This window comes from Balaenoptera borealis, assembly GCF_965194805.1.
Source record: "Balaenoptera borealis genome assembly, chromosome: 15".
Taxonomy (NCBI): Eukaryota; Metazoa; Chordata; class Mammalia; order Artiodactyla; family Balaenopteridae; genus Balaenoptera; species Balaenoptera borealis.
In genome coordinates this window covers 73,627,303-73,647,510 of record NC_138871.1, presented here as the reverse complement: position 1 = coordinate 73,647,510, position 20,208 = coordinate 73,627,303, and the positions used below count along the sequence as shown (strand labels likewise).

At 52.5% G+C, this 20,208-nt stretch overlaps 1 protein-coding gene across 5 annotated transcripts in view; it reads left to right on the top strand.

Moving 5' to 3' along the window:
* The window catches only part of KLHL29 (kelch like family member 29), a 311,889-nt gene extending 295,173 nt beyond the window's left edge, over window positions 1-16,716 (top strand). For all 5 annotated transcript variants that reach the window (XM_082358424.1, XM_082358423.1, XM_082358422.1 and 2 more), the window contains 8 exons: window positions 1,102-1,304; window positions 2,468-2,727; window positions 5,420-5,618; window positions 5,761-5,943; window positions 6,149-6,329; window positions 11,784-11,977; window positions 12,340-12,484; window positions 14,541-16,716. In XM_082358424.1, coding sequence (XP_082214550.1) covers window positions 1,102-1,304; window positions 2,468-2,727; window positions 5,420-5,618; window positions 5,761-5,943; window positions 6,149-6,329; window positions 11,784-11,977; window positions 12,340-12,484; window positions 14,541-14,724 — 1,549 coding nt within the window. In that variant the 3' untranslated portion in view covers window positions 14,725-16,716. The remainder of the gene's footprint in view (window positions 1-1,101; window positions 1,305-2,467; window positions 2,728-5,419; window positions 5,619-5,760; window positions 5,944-6,148; window positions 6,330-11,783; window positions 11,978-12,339; window positions 12,485-14,540) is intronic.
* The last annotated feature ends 3,492 nt before the right edge of the window (window positions 16,717-20,208 follow it).

The window sequence follows — 20,208 nt, the reverse complement described above, 5'->3', positions numbered from 1 at the left end:
TTTCCCAGCACGTGGCTGAACTCAGCCCCCCGGGCAGGACCAGGCTCAGTGCGGGAAGCAGGACAGGTCAGATCGGCCAAGACCGCGTGCCAAGCTGATCGCCTCTGAGAACCCTGCCTCCTCCCTCTTAACTCTCTGGGTGTTTCTCCTCTTGGTCACTTCTCGATTGGTGTTATTTTTGCTTCATCTTATCTGTTTCCTTCCAGGTCCAGCTTTAGGGCGCGGCTGCCAGGCCTTAGGAGCCTTTGCAATGGTTTTGTATTTCTGTAGACACCAGATATAAACATATTTATATATCTGTGTCCCTCCCCTGCTCCCCCAGTTCACAAGCCCGATGCACACTCTACACGCAGGCCACTCTGACCTCTGACCCCGTGTTCCATGTGGCAGGAGGCCCCGCCCCGGGCCAGGTCCTAGGTCATGGCTGCTGGCTGTCTGTGGCGGAAGTCCTTGGTTGTTCTCCCTCCCCTCCTCCTGGCTCTAACCATTCTGTCCGTCTATCTCGTCTCGTCCTCAGTTTCCAAGCAATGTCATGAAGGGCTTCCTTTCCATGCCTAAAAGGAAACAATATGTTTTTGGAAAGAGGTGGGGTTGGAGTCGGGGTTCCGGGACGGCTTGGGGCCCTCAGTCTTCTGGGCAATCAAGGGATTGGCTGTGATCACAGACGTTTGGGAGCCTCAGTCATGCTGGACACTCTCCCATTGGAGGCAGACGGGCCCTGGGGCCCGGGACCTGCTGGCCATGTTTTGTTTGGCGGAGACGCCGGGGCCAGCAGTGGAGCCGAACCGTATTGTTTCCCTTTGAGGCCAGTCCTGGTCCTCGTCCCCATCCACAGCTCATGCTTTTTGATTTGCATCTTTTTTTTGCATGGACATGCCGAGTAGTGATAAGCAGGGTTTTCTGTTCTTCCGGGCATCTCTGGTCAGACTCTTCTCTTTCAGATCCCGTGTAAGGTCGCTAGGTTCAGGTGTGTCATTGCTGTGTCCCTTGAGTCCTAAAATGAAGGGCGTGACCGAGGTGTGCAGAGAGACCTAGCCCTGTGAGGAGGCGGCGCCGTGGCCGCAGGGCGGCAGGTAAGGACACCCTGGTCTCTGTGCCTAGGTCGGTGCAAGACGGCAGCCAGTGCGGCCGGGAGAAGCTGGAGCTCGTCCTGTCCAACCTGCAGGCCGACGTCCTTGAGCTGCTGCTGGAGTTTGTCTACACGGGCTCCCTGGTCATCGACTCGGCCAACGCCAAGACCCTGCTGGAGGCAGCCAGCAAGTTCCAGTTCCACACCTTCTGCAAAGTCTGCGTGTCCTTTCTCGGTGAGCCACGGGGAACAGTGCTGAGGTGCAAACAGTTCAAAAGCAGCAAAAGGATTGAGAGGGAAGGGCTGTGTGCCCCCGGCCAGACCGCCTCGGGGTGTAGCTGGATTCCACAGCGGTTTTAAGGTGGTAATTCGGGTAACTGTGCACAAAGGCCTCTGCTCACTGGCGGGCAGAGATGTTCTCTGCATTGCTCCTCTGAGGGCCGCAGAGGCCACACCGGGACCCCCGGCAGCCTTGCGAGGACAAATGGACCGAGAAGGCTGCGTGAACGGTCTGTTCATGGGGAGCCTGTGCCCTGGCCTCACAGCCCTGCTCTCTCTGAACACTGAACAAAGTTGCTTCTGTTAGACCCAACCCAGAGAACACACTCACTTACAGTTTGGAGCTGCCCAGTTTGGTGAGAGCAGGGAGAGGGAGGGGCAGAGGTAGGAGTCACCAGAACCGGCCTGGGTGTGGAGTGAGAGAGCTGGGGATGGGAGCAGGCCAGGTGGGGATGGCCAGGGCCCTGAGATGTGACCCTGGGGGAATGAGCCATCTAGAAGAGTCAGGAACCACAGCTCCTGAGTTGGGCCCACAAAAGTGATGGGCCTCCTGGGACCCAGACACGTCTAGACTAGAATAACCATTAGTCGGATCTCAGGAGCTCTGGCCAGACTGACCCCAGGTCTGGAGGTCAGCTTGGGTGAGGCCGAGACCCATGGGAGGTGGTGGGTGGGCTTATAAGGGGTGTTACTGCTGCCATGACTCTAAGGTAGAAGGCTGTGACCCCAGACGTGCCTGTCACAGTTATGGCAGACACCATAAGCCTCAGTGTGACCCCCAGGCCTCAGTGTGACCCCCCCCCCCAAGCCCAGGCCTCTTTCACTCACAGGCACTGAAAAAGGTCCGAGCCTGGCACTGACACTCCATACCTCTGTCTCGGTCCTTCTGCCGGGACCTGCCGGAGCAGAGGGGGGCCCCGGGGAAGTCAGTATGAGCCGGGGCAGAGAAAAAGCCAGAAAATGGATCTGAAGATCCAGGAACACGGGAAATGGGCTTGTGGGGACTCTGAATGCCGAAGGCAGGTCACGAAGACATGAGCTCAGAGAGGGATCCAGAGTGATGGTGACCCCTTCCAGGGCCCTGCAGTCAGTGGTCCCGTCCTGTGCTCTTGCCCCCAGAGAAGCAGCTGACGGCCAGCAACTGCCTGGGGGTGCTGGCCATGGCCGAGGCCATGCAGTGCGGCGAGCTCTACCACATGGCCAAGGCCTTTGCGCTGCAGATCTTCCCCGAGGTGGCGACCCAGGAGGAGATCCTAAACATCTCCAAGGATGACTTCATCGCCTACATCGCCAATGACAGCCTCAACACCAAGGCCGAGGAGCTAGTGTACGAGACCGTCATCAAGTGGATCAAGAAGGACCCCGTGTCCCGTGCGCAGGTAGGGCCTGCCCCCCCCCCACCTGGCTTGCCCCTTCTCCCTCACAGTACAGGGGTGGTGTCTGGAGCAAGGGGCCAGGAAGTTAGCGGAGGCAGGGCTGCCTGGTCTGACCAGCGGTGGGAGCATCTGAGAGCCAGCAGGCCCGGGTAGGGGGGCTGGACCAGCTCCCGTGGGTGCAGAGAGGTGAAGGGGGATGAGAGATGAGAAATCAGGCACTAGAGGGTTCTCTAGGGCTGGCATTACACCTGAAGGAGACCCAAGCCAACCGAGAGGCCGCAGGGCCAGGTGGGCAGCACCAGGGCCCTGCAGGGAGAGAAGCATGTGCCTGAGCCAGGGTGCCCTGGGCTCCCGTGAGCTCAGACCCAGCAGGAGGAGCCCCACCCGTGCTCTGGCTGTTGAGAGGGTGGAGAGCACCTGGACAAGTGGAAACCACGCTGGAGACAGGAAACCACTGCTCGCCTGATGGGAGGGAGGGCGAGTGCCTCAGGGGGGACAGCTGAAGAAATCAGAGCCGGAGTCCAGGGTGGAAGGAAAAGAGGGCAGGGTCCCCAGGAGGGCCCCTGAGTTACAGGAAGTCAAGCACAGCCCGGCAGGATCTCCGGCTGACGGCCTTGCTTAGAATGGCATCACCTTGGTTCTAACGTGTGAGGCGCCCCCGGCAGTTAGTGCAGACACACAGGTAGCTCCCAGGAGAGCTCAAAGTCCCCCCAGAGAGCAGCAAATGGGAGGGCGGAGTCAGGGAGGCGGGAGCCCAGAACCAGCTGAGGCAGCTGAGCGACACATGACAGGGGCTACTTTGTTGCGTGTGGAACAAGAAGAGGCATGACGGAGGGAGGGATGGGGCGGGCGCGGGCATCCACAGCCTTGGGTGGATACAGGATGCAGAGATGGCTCTCCACCCCCGCCCCAGCCACTGGGCCCAGGAGAAGGCGGTCCTCTGACTGATCAGGCGGGGACGGGGCAAGATTCATTTTCAGAGGAAGAAAGTCAGGTTGGGCGGCTGTAATAATGACCACCACCGTCCATCACAATGCCCAAATCTGTCTCCAGCCCAGACCTCTGCCTTTGATTGTCTACTGGACACCTCCAGCCCATGTCCCCCAAGCCCCTCTAATTCATACACCCCCAGACCTACACATCTTGCTGTGTTCCTTATTTCAGTTCTGCCCATTACCCATGGCAGAAGTTGAGAGTCCTCCCACACCTTCCACCTCCACTTGGCCACACACCACTGCCACTTGTGCCTCCTCTTACGAGAGCCAGCTTCTCTCTCTCCCCCCATTCAAGGCCCCTGATCTCACCAGGATGACTGCAGTCATCTCCTGAGAGGTTTCCCTGCCTTCAGTCTCCTCCTTCCAAATTCATTCCCACCCTGCAACCTGGTGGTCTTCCTAGGAGCATGTTTGGTCCTGTAATTTCTCTGTTTAAAACCCCTCACGAGGGAATTCCCTGGCAGTCCAGCAGTTAAGACTCGACGCTTTCACTCCAGAGGGCACGGGTTCAATCCCCGGTCCAGGAACTAAGATCCCACATGCCACGTGGCACGGCCCCCCCAAAAATTTTTTAATAAAACTTTTAAAAATAAAAATAAATAAAGTAAAACCCCTCATGGGTGCTCCCATCCACTCTGCAGGAAACACTACACAGCCCTTGGCAAACAAGGCAGGAGGTCAGCGGAGGCCAGTGCCTAGCTGACCTCTCCAGTCTCATTTCTCCCTGTCTGCTGCCCAACGCCTAACAGAAGCCTTCTGCATCCAGTTCCATAGAATCCCCCAAATGCAACACTCTCTTTCACACTCCGATGCCTCTGCGTGTGCTTTGAATCCCTCCTCCTCCCCCTCCCCCCCCCACCCCCCCACCCCCGCTCCGCCTTAGGCCTGGAAAAGTTGGCAATCCTTCCACACCAGGCTCAGATGGCATCCACTCTGGGGAGCCTCCTCTCCTGCACTCCCACAACCCCTAACTAGACTCTTGCTTTGGGAAGAGTCCTTTTATGCGATGGATCCTCTCCCCACCCTTAAGCTGTGTATACCTGGAGGTCAGGGACCAGGTCTTATTGGTCTTTGCACCCCCAATAGCACACTCAATGTGTGACAAAGAGTGGTCACCAATTAGTTGTTGGATGAAACGAAAATAGAGTGATGAGCAAAGAGTTTGCCAGACAAGAGGGAGATTCACATCAGTCCATGAAAAGCCTTTAATGCAGGTGAGGGGGTCCAATGGGATGCCACGAAAGGGGTTTGCCGGTGACGGGGAGGCACAGGTTCTGATGGTTATGACTCGCAAGCTCGATGATCACCATCCGCTCTCCTGGGCCCTCCCACCCCTTCCTGAGCTCCTGCCCCACCTCGTCAAGGATCAGGATCCTCATTTCAGTCCGCCGCAGCCTGGTGTGAAGCGGAGGCCCACCACCTGGGTGGAGGCAGGGAGAAGGTGCTCAAGAGACCAATGGATGGTCCACCCCAGGGTCAGACCTTCCCCTTCCTTCCCTCCTCGCCTCCTGTTGCTGGGAGCGCCCGTCAGCTCTGCCTAGGCTGGGGTGAGCAGTGTCGACACTCCCGAGCCAAACGCACACTCGAATTATCCATTTTGCCCAGTCCCACACCTCTCCCTTCTTCCTTCTCAACACGACTCACAAGAGGCGGCGCCACCTTATAATCTAAGAAGATCCCATGTCTCCTTGACCCCGCAGTACTCGGCGGAGCTGCTGGCCGTGGTCCGCCTCCCCTTCATCCACCCCAGCTACCTGCTCAACGTGGTTGACAACGAGGAGCTGATCAAGTCATCAGAAGCGTGTCGGGACCTGGTCAACGAGGCCAAACGCTACCACATGCTGCCACACGCCCGCCAGGAGATGCAGACGCCCCGAACGCGGCCCCGCCTCTCAGCAGGTACGGCGGGATATGCCCCGAACCCCCGAAGGCAGGCGCCATGCCGTCAGCCCAGCTCTGGGTGGTCCCCCAAGGAGGCGCCAGGCACAGATGCTGACACAGTGTCAGGCTATCCCAAGGGTGCCCATCCGTGTCCCTGCAGGTGTGGCCGAGGTCATCGTTTTGGTTGGGGGCCGTCAGATGGTGGGGATGACCCAGCGCTCGCTGGTGGCTGTCACCTGCTGGAACCCGCAGAACAACAAGTGGTACCCCCTGGCCTCACTGCCTTTCTATGACCGCGAGTTCTTCAGTGTAGTGAGTGCCGGGGACAACATCTACCTTTCAGGTGAGGCCCCTCAGGGCTGGGCTGGGGACCGGGCACAGACTTCCCCAGGGGGCCTCTCCCCACACCAGGGTTAAGGAAGGCCAAGGCCACAAGTGTCTACTTTGCAGGGGAAGCCTTCTCCTCCTGCCCCCGGGGCTGCACCTGCCCAGCCTGGGGCCCTTCCTCACTCCCTGCCCACTCTCTGGACCTCCCATACTGCCCACAGGTGGGATGGAATCAGGGGTGACGCTGGCCGATGTCTGGTGCTACATGTCCCTGCTCGATAACTGGAACCTCGTCTCCAGGATGACGGTCCCCCGCTGTCGGCACAATAGCCTTGTCTATGATGGGAAGATTTACACCCTCGGGGGACTTGGCGTGGCAGGCAACGTGGACCACGTGGAGAGGTAAGGAGGCCACAGTCGCGACAGGGGCGTCCTCTCACATTCCCCGAGAGCTAAAAGCACATCACTCCTCCTCCCCAAACCCCACCCAATTAAGACCCACTGGAGACTGGACTTTTATTTATTTATTTATTTATTTATTTATTTATGACCGTGTTGGGTCTTCGTTGCTGTGAGCAGGCTTTCTCTAGTTGAGGCGAGCGTGGGCTACTCTTTGTTTCGGTGCCCGGGCTTCTCATTGCGGTGGCTTCTTTTGTTGCGGAGCACAAGCTCTAGGCACGGGGGCTTCAGTAGTTGTGGCTCACGGGCTCAGTAGTTGTGGCTCGTGGGCTCTAGAGCGCAGGCTCAGTAGTTGTGGCACACGGGCTTAGTTGCTCCGCAGCATGTGGGATCTTCTCGGGCCAGGGATCGAACCCGTTGTCCCCTGCATTGGCAGGCAGATTCTTAACCACTGCGCCACCAGGGAAGTCCTGAGGCTGGACATTTAAAGGCCATAGTCCCAGGCTTTTCACACACAGCAAAGGGAGAGGACCGGGGATGGTGGAGTAGAAGCAGGAAGGGTAACAACTGCCCAGCCACCAAGACGGGACACTCTTGTCCCATTCAGGGGGCCAGACAAGCTGGAGGCATGAGAGCCAATGGTGCAAAAACACAGGATGGGCTTGGATGCCCTGACCAGGCAGTTAGGGAACTTACTGGGACCGGAAGCAGCAGCCCAGTGACTGGCTGGGATGTAGGGCTAAGCTGGAACCAATGGTCCAAATGTGCACCACGCCAGTGGCTGTGCCTTCATGTTCCTGCCAAGTGGAGGTGACACACGAGGGAGCTCCCTTCCTCCCTCCCTCCCACACATCCCAGGAAATCTGCATGTAACCCAGGGAAGGGTCACTGCACACAGGCCTGGCCAACCCTCTAGAATTCTCTAGAATTCTAGAATGTAAGTCATGTGTATAAAGCCTGCCCTCTGCTGGAAGCTCCAGGCTGGCTTCCTCCCCTCGGCCCTTTAAAGCTGGCTGCACCTAGTGGAGGGATCATGTGTAGGCAGGAGGGGAATAGGCTGGAGGCGGGCGCTTCTCTGGGTGGAAACAGTCTTTTCCTTTGAGACGGGGAAATGGATCATGCAGAGAACAGACACCTTGGAGGGAAACTGTAGAAAGAGCTCAGGCAGCTTTGTGAGTCAGCAGCAGGATGGGGGAAACTGCAGGCAGTCCTGCTTTCGGAGAATCTAGTGCCCCAGAGAGTGACAAGTTAGGCTGAACTGGCCCCAAGTTCCAACCCAGGGGGTCACGGGTCAGGTCACCGGAGCCCTTTCCCCACATTCTTCCCGCACCCTGGCCCACCCCCCGGCCCCCGTCATCAGCTGCCGTGGAAAAGCACATCTTCCCGTGTGACAGCTTCTCTCCGGTAGAGCCACACAAACCCCTCAGTTTGTATTTTTCCCTCAAAGGCTAATTGGACACTTGATAAATGTTACGGCAAAGATGGTTTCAGAGTGAGACAGGCTCTGGATTTTCACTGTGGGCTTTTAACTCCCCCAAGTGGAGCTCAGAGATGGCTCAGTAACAACATTTAATTGTCATATTGATCTGAAGATAATGGAGAATCCCCGTGTGATTATGAAGATATTAATACTGCCGTTGAACCTGGTTCAGCCCTGATGCCGACAGCCTTCAGTGGGACCCACTGCACACCCATCACTCCCCAAGCTTTCCAGAAGCACCAGGTTCCACTCGTTTGTGATCCACTATAAACACACGAAAATTAGACATTTTCTATGTAGGAGTAAACTGAGCGAGATCTGTCATCCTGTCTTGCTCTTGTCAGCTATTTTTAATCTCCTAAGATGCTGATTACTCATTTTGCAAACTTGTTGATAAATACAGGGATTTGTTCAAGGATCAAATGCACAAAGAAGGGGAACAAACTCCACTCCTGTTGGGCCCAGGAGCAGTTCACCAATGCCCAGGAGCAGCCTGTACCAGCCTGCCCTGGCAGCTGGCTAGGCCTTTGTTCCGCTGCAAAACATCAGCTGGGACACAGAATGAGCAAGACCACCCTGGGAAGCCCAGGAGATGGAGGAGCAGTCCAGGACACGGTGCCCTGAGGCCTTCCCTAGTCCACTGGGATCTGTCAGCCGTCCTTGTATGGACAGGACACAGACCTGAAGACTCTTGGGTGGAGGGTACATGGAAGGGGTGCCCACTGCTTCCCAAGGAGCATAGCTAGACCCCCTTTGGTCAAGTCAATTTCTGTGCCACACAGTGGCAATGATGAGAATTCAGGGTGACAGGAAGGTCGGGGGAATGGGGACAGACACGAGGACACTTTGTTCCCCAGGAAGCACTAATGGTACAAATTGCTCTTATATTGATAATGAATGAGATGTATAGTGCATTATAATTACCTTACTGTATTGCAGGACTAGAGCAAGATTATATAATTATAGTTTAAAACAACAGTGTAATAGACAAACCTGTATTATATCATTATATAAATAACTGGGTCTAATACTTTATAGCAATATATTGCAGTAGCTGTGGTTACTGGATAAATGATAGCAGAGCGCCGCACTCCGCGGGGTCATTTGCATGTCATTAGCATATCCTTCTCAAGCAGGAAGCTGACAGATTGAGCTGACGGGAGGGCTTGTGGCTTGGCAATCAGCCACCTGGAATAACAAGAAATTCACATTTGGCAGAATGTGCCATTATACCGAAAGCCTGAAGACTAACAGCCACATAATCTTCCACTGTCTCCCAGCTCCTTCTGCAGGAGCTCTTTGGATCTCTGCCACATCGGCTTAAAAAACAGATATCTGAACTTCTGACACTGTCCAAAAAGGCACTTATTCCATTGCCTATTAGCCACGTATCATTCGTTTGGGGCTTAATTGAATCAGCCCCTGCTCCCCTTTCAGGTACTTGAGCTTCTTCTCAAATCCTGAGTCTGTACAAGCACAGAGCTGGACGTCTCACAGCCAGGGGCACCAGCTAGGAGATACCATCTTCCTGGGTCACCGAGCTGTGACCATGCAATGGCTCATGCCCCAAGGAGGCTCACAAGGAAAAGTGGGCCCTGTGTGCTTCCCGGGAAAGGTGTGCTGGGAGAATCCCAAGTGTGGTGGTGCAGCAAGCCCCTGGCGGAGGCCCCGCCTTGGGTCCAGAACCCACGAAAGAGCAGTGAACAGCGTGGTGAGCCATAGATGGAAGATCCAGAGTGAATGCTTGTGAGGGTGGCCCTCAGGGAACAACTGAGAGACACAGCTGCCCCACTAAGAAAGACCTCAAAGATCCCGGTTCAGTGGCCCATTTGCTTAATGCCAAGTCTACTCTTGCCATCAGCTGTGTCTGTTCTCACGTTTTCCCTGCCCTGCCTGGAACTCATGTTCCATCACTTCTCCATCCTCTGACTCTGCTACTTTGTCCTGCACCACAGATCTTAGAGATCTGGTCAAGCCTGTTCAATCCTACCCTTTACCATCACCACGCCTGCCCTCTGGGGGCTGATTGCTGGTGGAGAAAATCACACGGTCTTGTAGATTGGCCCCACTGTGTATTGAAGTCCTCCAACCTCTACTGGATCCTCATGGTGCAGGGAATTTTTTGTGTTTCCCTTGTCAGCTGTTTCTCCCACTCTCAAGAGTGTGCGTCTCCCATCTTCACCTCTCTCCTCAAGGCTCTTACCCCACAGACTCCTCCAATACTTGACTCCCTGCTTCACAGAGAAAATGGAGCCATCAATCAAGAACTCTCTCTTTTTCCTGCCATCACTCCTGCATATGTCCTTATGCTCATGCCATCCTTGCCTTTCTCTCTCATGCCTAAATGGCCACCACTTCCCTGTCTACTCTGGATCCAATTTGCATCCAGCTACCAGGAGCCTCCCATCATCAGCTCTCCCCTCTCTTTCATATATAGTTCATCGTTCCTTATCCACTTGGACTCCTTCCTATCAGCATGTAAACATAATTAAAACTCCTCCCCCCAAATTAAAATAAAACCCATGCTGTGCTGGAGCTGGTTCATACTGGTTCATTAGAGCCCACTGTTAAATCTTCAGGAACTCTGCAAGTCAGTTGTTAGCTACAGAGATTATTAAAAATTAAGTCATATAAACTTAGAATTAAATTATTTAAAAACAAAGGTAATCCATACTCAAAACTCATCACTGTCTAATTTTTTTACTACATTTTACTGCTGCCTATGTTCTGGAGGTTGTATGTGTCCACTGCATCTGTACGGGGGGGAGATTCTGTATCCTGGGGCACTACTGCGCATCTCTTCCCAACCCCACATTCAATGATGTCCCATTGGTAGCTTGAAATCAGCCATGATGAGAGGATTTACATTACAGAAATCAGCAAATGCTACACACCAGGACTTTCTTCCCTGGAGATCTGGTTGTTAAACATTTATCAGCAAAACCCCTCTTAGCTCCATAGTCCTTTCTAAGTCCCACCTTCTTTGTCCATCTCCCCAGTGAAGTTTCATCCAAGAGACGTCTCCACCAGCCAGCTCCACTGCCTGGCTTCCCGCTCCCTCCTCCATACACAAATAGCCCTGCACCTCCCGTTCCACATATGGTGCCCTTGACATGACCACCAGTGACCTGTTGGGGACTTCCTGACCTCCTGTCACATCCTCCGTGCTGCAGCTTTGCCTCTTGTCACATCACCACTCCTCTTGGACTCCTCTCAGCTCCCCTCATACAGGTCGGCATCTCCTCAGTGTCCTCAACCCATCCTCACCCCACACGCTCCCTGTGAACTACCTCATCTTCAGTTTCCATCTATGTGCCCATGATCCCAAAGCTGAGTATTTAATCCAGACCTAAATAACAACTGCCCCTGCACATCCCCAGTTTGTTACCCACAGATACTTTAAACTTCCCATGAATAAAACCAAAATCCTCCTCCTCCCCAAAACTCTCCCGCCTCGATTCCCTGTCCCATGAGTAGTGCCAGTTTCCCAAGCCAGAGACCCTGAGGCACCCTCAGCGACTCCCTGAAATGAGACATCAAGTCATGCTGAACCTTACCAGTTTACCTCTCCTTCTGTTCCCACCTCCTTCCTCGGTCCAGGCCACTATTTCCCCAGTTTCCAGCCCATGGGCTGGGTATGTAGGAGATGCCCAGTGCCGGGCTGCTGAATGAAAGAGTAGGACTGAGCTGGACAGAGAGGGCTGAAGAGGCCCGGAAGCTGGGGAGCTGATAGAGGTTTCCACAGACAGACAAGAGCCCCCCTGAGGTTCAGGAGGGAGGCTGAGAGGGCCGGTTTGGGCTAGATCCTGGGTGGCCTTGAGTGATTCATCCCAAGTGCCCTCCACTGTGTGATCTCAGGCTACACCGAGGGCAGGAAGTGGGTGGTGGGGCTCCCCCGTGTCTGCTGTCTTGCTTGGGGCCCCTGCCCTGCATGAGGCCCATCTCTGATTCTGGCTCTTCTTCTCCCCTCTCAACAGGTACGACACCATCACCAACCAATGGGAGGCGGTGGCCCCTCTGCCCAAGGCAGTGCACTCGGCAGCAGCCACAGTGTGTGGAGGCAAGATCTACGTGTTCGGGGGCGTGAACGAGGCGGGCCGAGCTGCAGGCGTGCTCCAGTCTTACGTTCCACAGACCAACACATGGAGCTTCATCGAGTCCCCGATGATTGGTGAGAACCAGCTGTCTCCTCGGCCCAGGATCAGGGCAGCGGCCCCACCTCATCGCTCTAGTCGGTGTCAATATTCCCAAACCCAGAGGGCGGGCTGAGCCCAAGCGTTCTGCAGACCCAATCCAGGGGGGTGGGAGGGGAGGGGAGGCCCCAGCTCAGGTGCAGCTGAAGCTCCCACTACCTGGACAAAGGGCAAGCTGGTCCGTGCCAGGTGGCTCCTGGCCCCAGCCTTGTTTTCGGGCCAACCAGTGATGTTGGAGGTCTTTGCAGCTCCCGTCCCCTGCAGGGCCTGCTGGGATGGAGGAAGGGAGGGGGCCCAGCAGAGGGCCCTGACCTGCCTGCCTGCTCCGCTCTCCTTGCAGACAACAAGTACGCTCCCGCCGTCACCCTCAATGGCTTCGTTTTCATCCTGGGTGGGGCTTATGCCAGAGCCACCACCATCTATGACCCTGACAAAGGGAACATTAAGGCGGGTCCCAACATGAATCACTCTCGCCAGTTCTGCAGGTGAGGAGGCTGGGCTGGGGAGGAGGAGGGCGGGGGAAGGGACAGCGGGAGGGGTTGGTGCATGATGACTGACCACCATCCGATGACCAAGGCGGTGCCTGGGCCCAGAGCAGCACCAGCCTCCGCCAGCTGCGGGTGTGGGTGTTCATGCAGAGTGTGAAGCGCCCCAAAAGCCTGACCCTGTGGCTCCAGCTGACCCCGCCTCCAAGCTGCACAGGAAGGGCTTCCTACAGACACCGGCCCCAGGTCCTTAAGGCCACACCTTCTCTCAGTGAGAGGTGAGGGTGGTGCTATGAGGTCAGCTTCCCCCCAGGACCGCCTGCCCGGTCACAGACGAGAGGCAGCAACAGGCCAGAGCTGTGTGATACCCTACATGGGACAGGTGGCTTTTGGGGGAGTGCCCTGATGGCACGCATGATCCTGATGGCTCTTTGGAGCTGGAGCCAGTGAGGCACAAGGCACAGCTGCCCCGGAGTCCCGCAGCTGACTGGGTAGAAACACACCCAGACCAGCCCCCGCAGGAAGAGAGAGGTAGAGGTCGGAGTGTGGCCTGCTTCCCTGGGCGCTCTGGCCCAGAAAAATTAACCACCCTGGGCAGTGAGACACACACCCTGCTCTTCTAGCCCCACCCTTTCCTGGACTAAGAGGAACTAGGGAAAAACTGGGAACCGCAGAGACCCCATTTGCAGCATTTCCATAACAGAGCCTTCCTGAAGACATCTTGTACCTGTGCAGAGGTGATCCCTGAATCCTCGGTGTGGCAAGAGCATGAAGCATTTATTGAGTGCCTCCTGTTTGTGTGGCACAGCTAGGAAAGCCACAGTCTACCACTGACCTCTTACGTGACCTTGGGCAAATAACTTCCCCTCTCTGGGGAAGGTCTACCTATGAAACACGCCCTTGGACTAGATGAGTGCTAAGTTCCTATTAGTATGAAGATGCTACAGTTCTCGAGCCCTGCTTTCATGTCACATATCCTGCATGGTGGCCGTGTGCAGGGCAGCTCTGACAACACTGCCCCGTGATAAAGACAGCCGGAGTGTGGGCACGGAGAGACGATGCCTGAGGGGAGATTTAAGCTGGGTCTTGCACGAGAAGCAGGGAAAGGATATGCCGCAAGGGGAGAAGTGTGAGGGGCCCAGACGGCATGGAGCTGCGAGAGAGACAGCTGGGGGCTTCAGTGTCTGGGAGGACGTCTAGATACACATGTTCTGTCCAGGCTCAGATTTTCAGAAATGGGTGGAGACTTTGGAAGGGTTTCTGTTCAATTTCAGGGGACAGCCAAGAAGAAATGGCCATTAGCGGAAATGAGAGAGAACTCGGGGCTGGAAGCATAGATTTGGCATCCGTGTGAAGGGGTAGCTGGGATGCAATGAGATAGTAAGCGCAGAGGAGCAGAGAGCTGCCCGAGACAGCTTGACCAAGCCCGTGAGTGTGGCACAGGGAAGGTGCCCGGGCCACCGTCGTGACGCTGCAGAGAGCACACCGGGCCCTTGCAGCCACGGGCGGGCGGCAGTTTCAGGTCACACGTGTGAAGGAATCACAGCAGGAAGTTCTGACTCCGAGCACCTGGGCAAGGGTGAAATTCCCAGTCGAGTGGCTGATGCTCAGTTACAACTTAGCTCCTTATTATCCTGTCTGCTATCATTCCGGCGCGTCATGTTCCCAACTGGATTTGAGTGGTAGGAAGGCTCTGTCCCAGCAACACCAAAAAGGTGCTCCATAGAGACCCAGTGAACTGAGCCGAGCACCTGTACACAGAGGCTGCTCATCTCCCAGCCGACTTGAGTCAGCCGGGCAGGTCCTGGGACACCCAGTATGCATCAGTGTTGGCCACAGCTTGGAGGGTAGTATAGCATGGCGTCCTGATTGGTCCTGGAGGAAAGGTGTTTTTCTTACCCCCGCTGAGGTCAGAGGGCAAAGAAGAGCAGCAAGACCCCACATGACGTTTGCAAAAGGGGAGAGTCAGCCTGCGACAGGACAGGGTGCCGGGAATCTATCTCCAGGTCCCAGGTGGAAATCCAGTGGCTAAGTCTCTCCTCGCTTTCTCTGACAGTGCTGTGGTACTCGATGGCAAGATTTATGCAACTGGAGGCATTGTTAGCAGTGAGGGGCCTGCCCTGGGCAACATGGAAGCCTATGAGCCTGCAACCAACACGTGGGCCCTCCTCCCCCACATGCCCTGCCCCGTGTTCAGACACGGCTGCGTCGTGATAAAGAAATATATTCAAAGCGGCTGACATCAGCGGAAAGCCCACGCCGAGACTGTGGACAGACACGTCTGGTGAGGCAAATGCTACTCACAAAGATCAACTTTCAGCAACACCAATAAGAGGCCGACCAACACAATCAAGGAACTCACTACGCTACACATTTTGAATACCGTCTACATTGAATGTAGGAAATCATCCTCGCCTTTGGGGAAAATGAGGGAGTAGCCTCCGGGCAGCAGGAACCGTGACCGAGCGAGCGAGCTGGGCCTCGGGGCTCCTGCACAGGCACTTGCTCTGAACGGAGGCGCTCACTCTGCCCGGTGCAATAGTTTCACATATTTTTCAACTGGGAGAGAGAAGCCGTTTTTTCCTTCCTGCAGGGCAAGCTTGATCCCCAGCCAACCATAGATCAGTTATCCTATGACAATATTAGGCGTCAGGCTCTCTTGGAATAAGATCAAAGTGTCCTTATCACTTTGATTCCTACTTTTGTTTTTAACCAATCTACGCTTTCAGTGGCCGAGGGAAAACAAGGGACAGTACTATGTATGGGGCCCGAGGCCTAGGAGGCTGCTGGTCCCCCACTGGGTCGAAGATAAGTCCAGGCTCTTTGCGGAGCCAGATGTGACTGGAGCGGCGGCAGCCGTGGGGACAGCTAGGGAGAACCGTCTGTCCCTTCACAGGGTTTCCTACCATGCTTTTGCTGGAGAAGGACAAGGTGATTGTGCTAGCTTTCTCTTATCCCATATGAATTATTTAGATTTCCAAGGCATTTTCTTGATAAACAAAAGGCTATTTTTAAGTACCGAGAGAAGGAGGCGGCCACGAGAGGGATAACGCGGGAATTCCCAAAGCTCTTTGTAGGTAGTGCCAGAGTGGGGCATTTGCTCTAATTTTTCTATGTTCAGAATAGAGGATCTCTCCTGGGTGGGGGGTGAATGCCCCCGTTTTATTTTTAGAAAAAAGTAACTCCCAGACAGCCCCGTAAAAGCCGTGCCTCGTGGAAGCACTGTCATAGAGAGACAACTCTGCTCCTGAAGGAAACCAGTTCTGGCTCGTGATACCAGTTCAGCTCCCTCCATGAGGTAAAGCTGAGGACCCAGGCCAGGTTGGAAGGGAAGGAGGGAGAATACATGTCTACAAAGCACAGGAGACTATTTTTGATATTTATAGCTATATATTAAGGCACCTGCCACAAAGAGCTCTCAGGATGGGGACAGCCTTCTCAGACGAGCCGTGACAGCCAAGGCCTGAGGGGCAAGAGGAGAATCGCTCTTCTAGTAGCAGCTTAACCCCAGCAGGGGGGCCAGAAGGGAGGTCACCCCGTGGCTCACAGAGGAAGGCCTTCCCTCTAGTCCTCAGACCCTCAAACCTCACGTGGTGACCAGTTTCCATTCCAGGGCACGAAGGAGGCAGCCGCCACTGCTGTGCTGTTTCGCTGAAGTTGGTACCAAATACACATTTACCATTTTTATACCTGGTAAGTCGACTTGCCGTCATTTCATCATAAAAACCACTTATAAGGAGAAAAGGACAGGACACGCTCTCCATCTTTCAGTATTTAATGACACAAAGTCCCAATGTCGGGCATCAACTTCTAGCACTACAAGTGTGGCTCCCACTTGGACAAGATACCGAGCTTCGTTATGCAGTTTTTAATATTATTATTTATTCTTTTAAAAAGTAATAAGCACAAAACTACATACGTTGTATGTCATTTAAAGTATTTATGTCAAACAGGGTGCAAGCGTGAACCCAAGGACTGGAGCACAAGTGTCTAACTGCCTGGGGCAGGGCCATGTCAGCGTTGGTGGGCGTCTACCTCCAAAGGAGGTGCTAGTGGTCAGCGAGACTCAACACAGACGACACTGAAATCCTGTTCTCTCCTCAGTTATCACACTGGAGCAAAACTGGCTATTTCTGTGAATGACATAAAACAGGGTTCTCTGTAACGGTGTTGTACATAGTATATGTTTATTGTTAAGTTCTTGTTATAATAAATATATTTATAGATCTAGACTCGGAAGCCAATGTAATGCCTCTGTGTGCCACTGTCCTTGCCACCGAGATGAGAAACCCCAGTGCAGGCCTGTGCCACCTCTCCCATCAGCTGTCTGGGCTCTGTTACAGACTTGAATGCACATCTTGGTGATCATAAAGGACAGGACTCCTCAGCGAGGGAATGAATGTACAGGGCTGAAAGGCAAGAATAAAGGGCAATTAAAGGTCAAAGCTGAAAGGGATTTGCAAACACTCTGGCATCGACTCTGAGGATCTCCCTTCAGTTTAAGTGCTCTTATTACACTTGTGCAACTGAAAACTTCAAAAAGTTAGCTTCCCCCTGGTCTGCTTCCTGTATCAGAGGCTGTCCTGGAGAACTGTGACAAATCCACATGGCAACTCCACGCCATCAGCCTGAGAAGAGACGCAACACCCTTCCTTCAGGAAGAACAAGTTGTGACTGCCATTCTAAAATCCAGTCGGGGGGCCTCCCTGCCTTCTTCAGTCCCACCTGAGGCTGTTCTCTAATCTGTTGTATAGATCGGCTTTGTTCTCCTAAGGATACCCACGCAAAGCCCAGGGCAAAAGCGTAGAACACCAGACGGGATTGCTCCCTCTCTTCCATGGAAAGACTTTAGATTTAACGGATTAGTAGGAGAAGGTAGATTTACCAGCATTTTACCCAAGGGAAGAGCCCCACACCCTTAATCCCCAAATCTCACCAAGACCTAGTACCTCCTTGCAAGAAAAAAATCGGAAGAAGGTAGGTTGGGGTGGGTGGGACTGGGAGTTCTCAGAGAACTCGGCTGAGGCCTTATGATGAGTGGACCACACACTTGCCAAAAATATCTGCACTGGTACCTTCACAACACCAGTCCTAGAGGAAAGGATGGAGAATGTCTAGAAGATTCCAATAACGAAGAGCTAAAATTATAAGCTAAACTATAAGCTAAAATTATAAAAACCAAGCAATTGGACTTCCTGGTGGCACAGTGGTTAAGAATCCACCTGCCAATGCAGGGGACACGGGTTCGAGCCCTGGTCCAGGAAGATCCCACATGCCGTGGAGCAACTAAGCCCGTGTGCCACAACTACTGAGCCTGCGCTCTAGAGCCCGTGAGCCACAACTACTGAGCCCACGTGCCACAACTACTGAAGCCCGCGCACCTAGAGCCCGTGTTCCACAACAAAGAGAAGCCACCACAATGAGAGGCCCGTGCACCGCAATGAAGAGTAGCCCCTGCTCGATGCAACTAGAGAAAAGCCCGCGTGCAGCAACGAAGACCCAACGCAGCCAAAAATAAATAAATAAATAAATTCATTAGGAAAAAAAAACAACAACAAAAAAACCAAGCAATAGTTTTGTTACCTCCTTCTTTCTCTACTCTATTTGACTAAATCAAAGGAAATATGTTCTCTGGGTCTATGAAGAGTCTGTGTACTTACCATAGAAGGCATGTGTGTTTGCTGTTATTAGGCACCCATGTAACCATGGGGAGAGTCTCTCATGTTGGACTCAAGGCACTACCATCAGACCTGGCATGGATGGTGAGGAAATTCATTGTAACAGCCACAAACAGGAGATGGATCACACTGTGTGTGTGTGTGTGTGTGTGTGTGTGTGTGTGTGTGTGTGTGAGAACTTAAAAAAAAACAACTCAATGCTAAAATAAGAAGAAAACAGGAAAAATATTTGCGGTCCATATGACAAAAGATTAATATCTTTCTTAAAGAGGCCATGTAATTAAATTAGAAACTGTTAAGGGATTCCAACTGTTAAATAGGTCATGAACAGACCCTTCAAAGAGGAAACATACAACAAAAAGTTCAACATTGATAATTATTAAATAATGAAAGTTAAATAATTAGGTAACATCTTTACCTAACTAAATGAGCTTCCCAAACCTAAAAATAAAGGGAGGGGTGAGGGGCGCTGATGAAGAGCAGTGAAACTCCTGTGTAGCGCCAAGGGCTCTGTAAACTGAAATGGGTCTCAGAAAGCCATGTGGCAGGCATGTATCAAGAGCCTAAAGAGTACCTGACCCAGTAAATCCACTTCTGGGCGTCCATCAGGAAATAATGCAAACTATGGAAAAAGTCATATAACAACTAGCTCCCACTTGACACTAACTATTACCAGACACCATGCTAAGCACTTAAAGCACTGAATCCTCATAATTCTACTAGACAGGTACTAAAGACATGCAGCAATATAGAAAACATTAGAAGAGTGGGGGGAAAAGGAAGATTCATATTTGTATATGATTGTGGTTATGTAAGATATGTATATAATGATACATAAGTTATATATATACACACACAAAGATATGTAAAATGTGTATATTAAAATGACCAGATGTACAGTCATAAAACTACTATTAATTGAACTGATGGAATTGTGGGCAATTTTCTTTCTCTCTTCTCCAAAATGTATATAAAGTGATGACATTACTTTTATAATAAAGATATATATATATATATATATATATATATATATATATATATATATTAATGGGGAATGAAGGACAGAAAGTAATCTTTCTCCTATATTTTAGTCTGAGAAATTCTCAAAGATCAATTCCTATCTTGGACACCATAATCACTGGAGAAGTTAAAAGGGTTCAGAATAATGTAACAAAGAATTTTGAATTAGAAAATAGATTTCCAGTAATAATCAAGACTTTTTTTTAAAACCTAAAGGCTAGGGGTGAATGGATTATATCTTTCAGTGCGTGAAGATTTGCATGAAACAAATGAACACCACCACTTCCCTGTGTTCTTGGAAGGTCAAGAAAGATGAAAAAGACAACAATAAAGAAGAAACAATTCTAGTTCAACAAAAGGATACATGTATTAGTGCAAAACTCTGCAATAGGTTACCAGGATCCTTGTGAAGCTCTTTTCTAATTAAACCTCAATAATATATAACATAATTGCATACATTATTCCATTTTATCCTCTCAGCTACCCTAAAAGGCATAGGGCATCATCTTCACTCTTTAAGAGGAAACAATATCAAGAAAGTTAAGTGATTTGTGCAGTAATAGTTGTGCCCCAGGTGTTCTCCATGCACTATCACATTTGATGCTCATCACAATCCTGCAGAGGATGGTTATCCCTGCTGCACAGGTGAGACCACAGGTTCCAGACGTGAAGCAGAGTCCGTCTAAAGCACATCAGTATCCAAAACCCTGCTCAGTGGGCCTCCAGAGAGGCTGCGCTACCTCATACGGTCTCTTCAAGGCTGCCTGGAACTGTGTAGCTCTTATGGCTCCAAGACTAAGGCTCCTTCCTCCTCCCCAAGCTACCTCAGACACCCGTATTAAGAAAACAGAGAATTCTGTGACTATAAGAGACATTCAGCTCTGTGTTAGATACAGTCCTCTTTAGAAGCAATTTTTGAAATACCTGGTTAGAGTCTCAATAACACACTGGCTTCCTCCATTGAAGGCTTGGCTTTACACAGGAAACTTGGCTTTGGGGGAAAGAAAGAGGTCTCTGACTAAGATA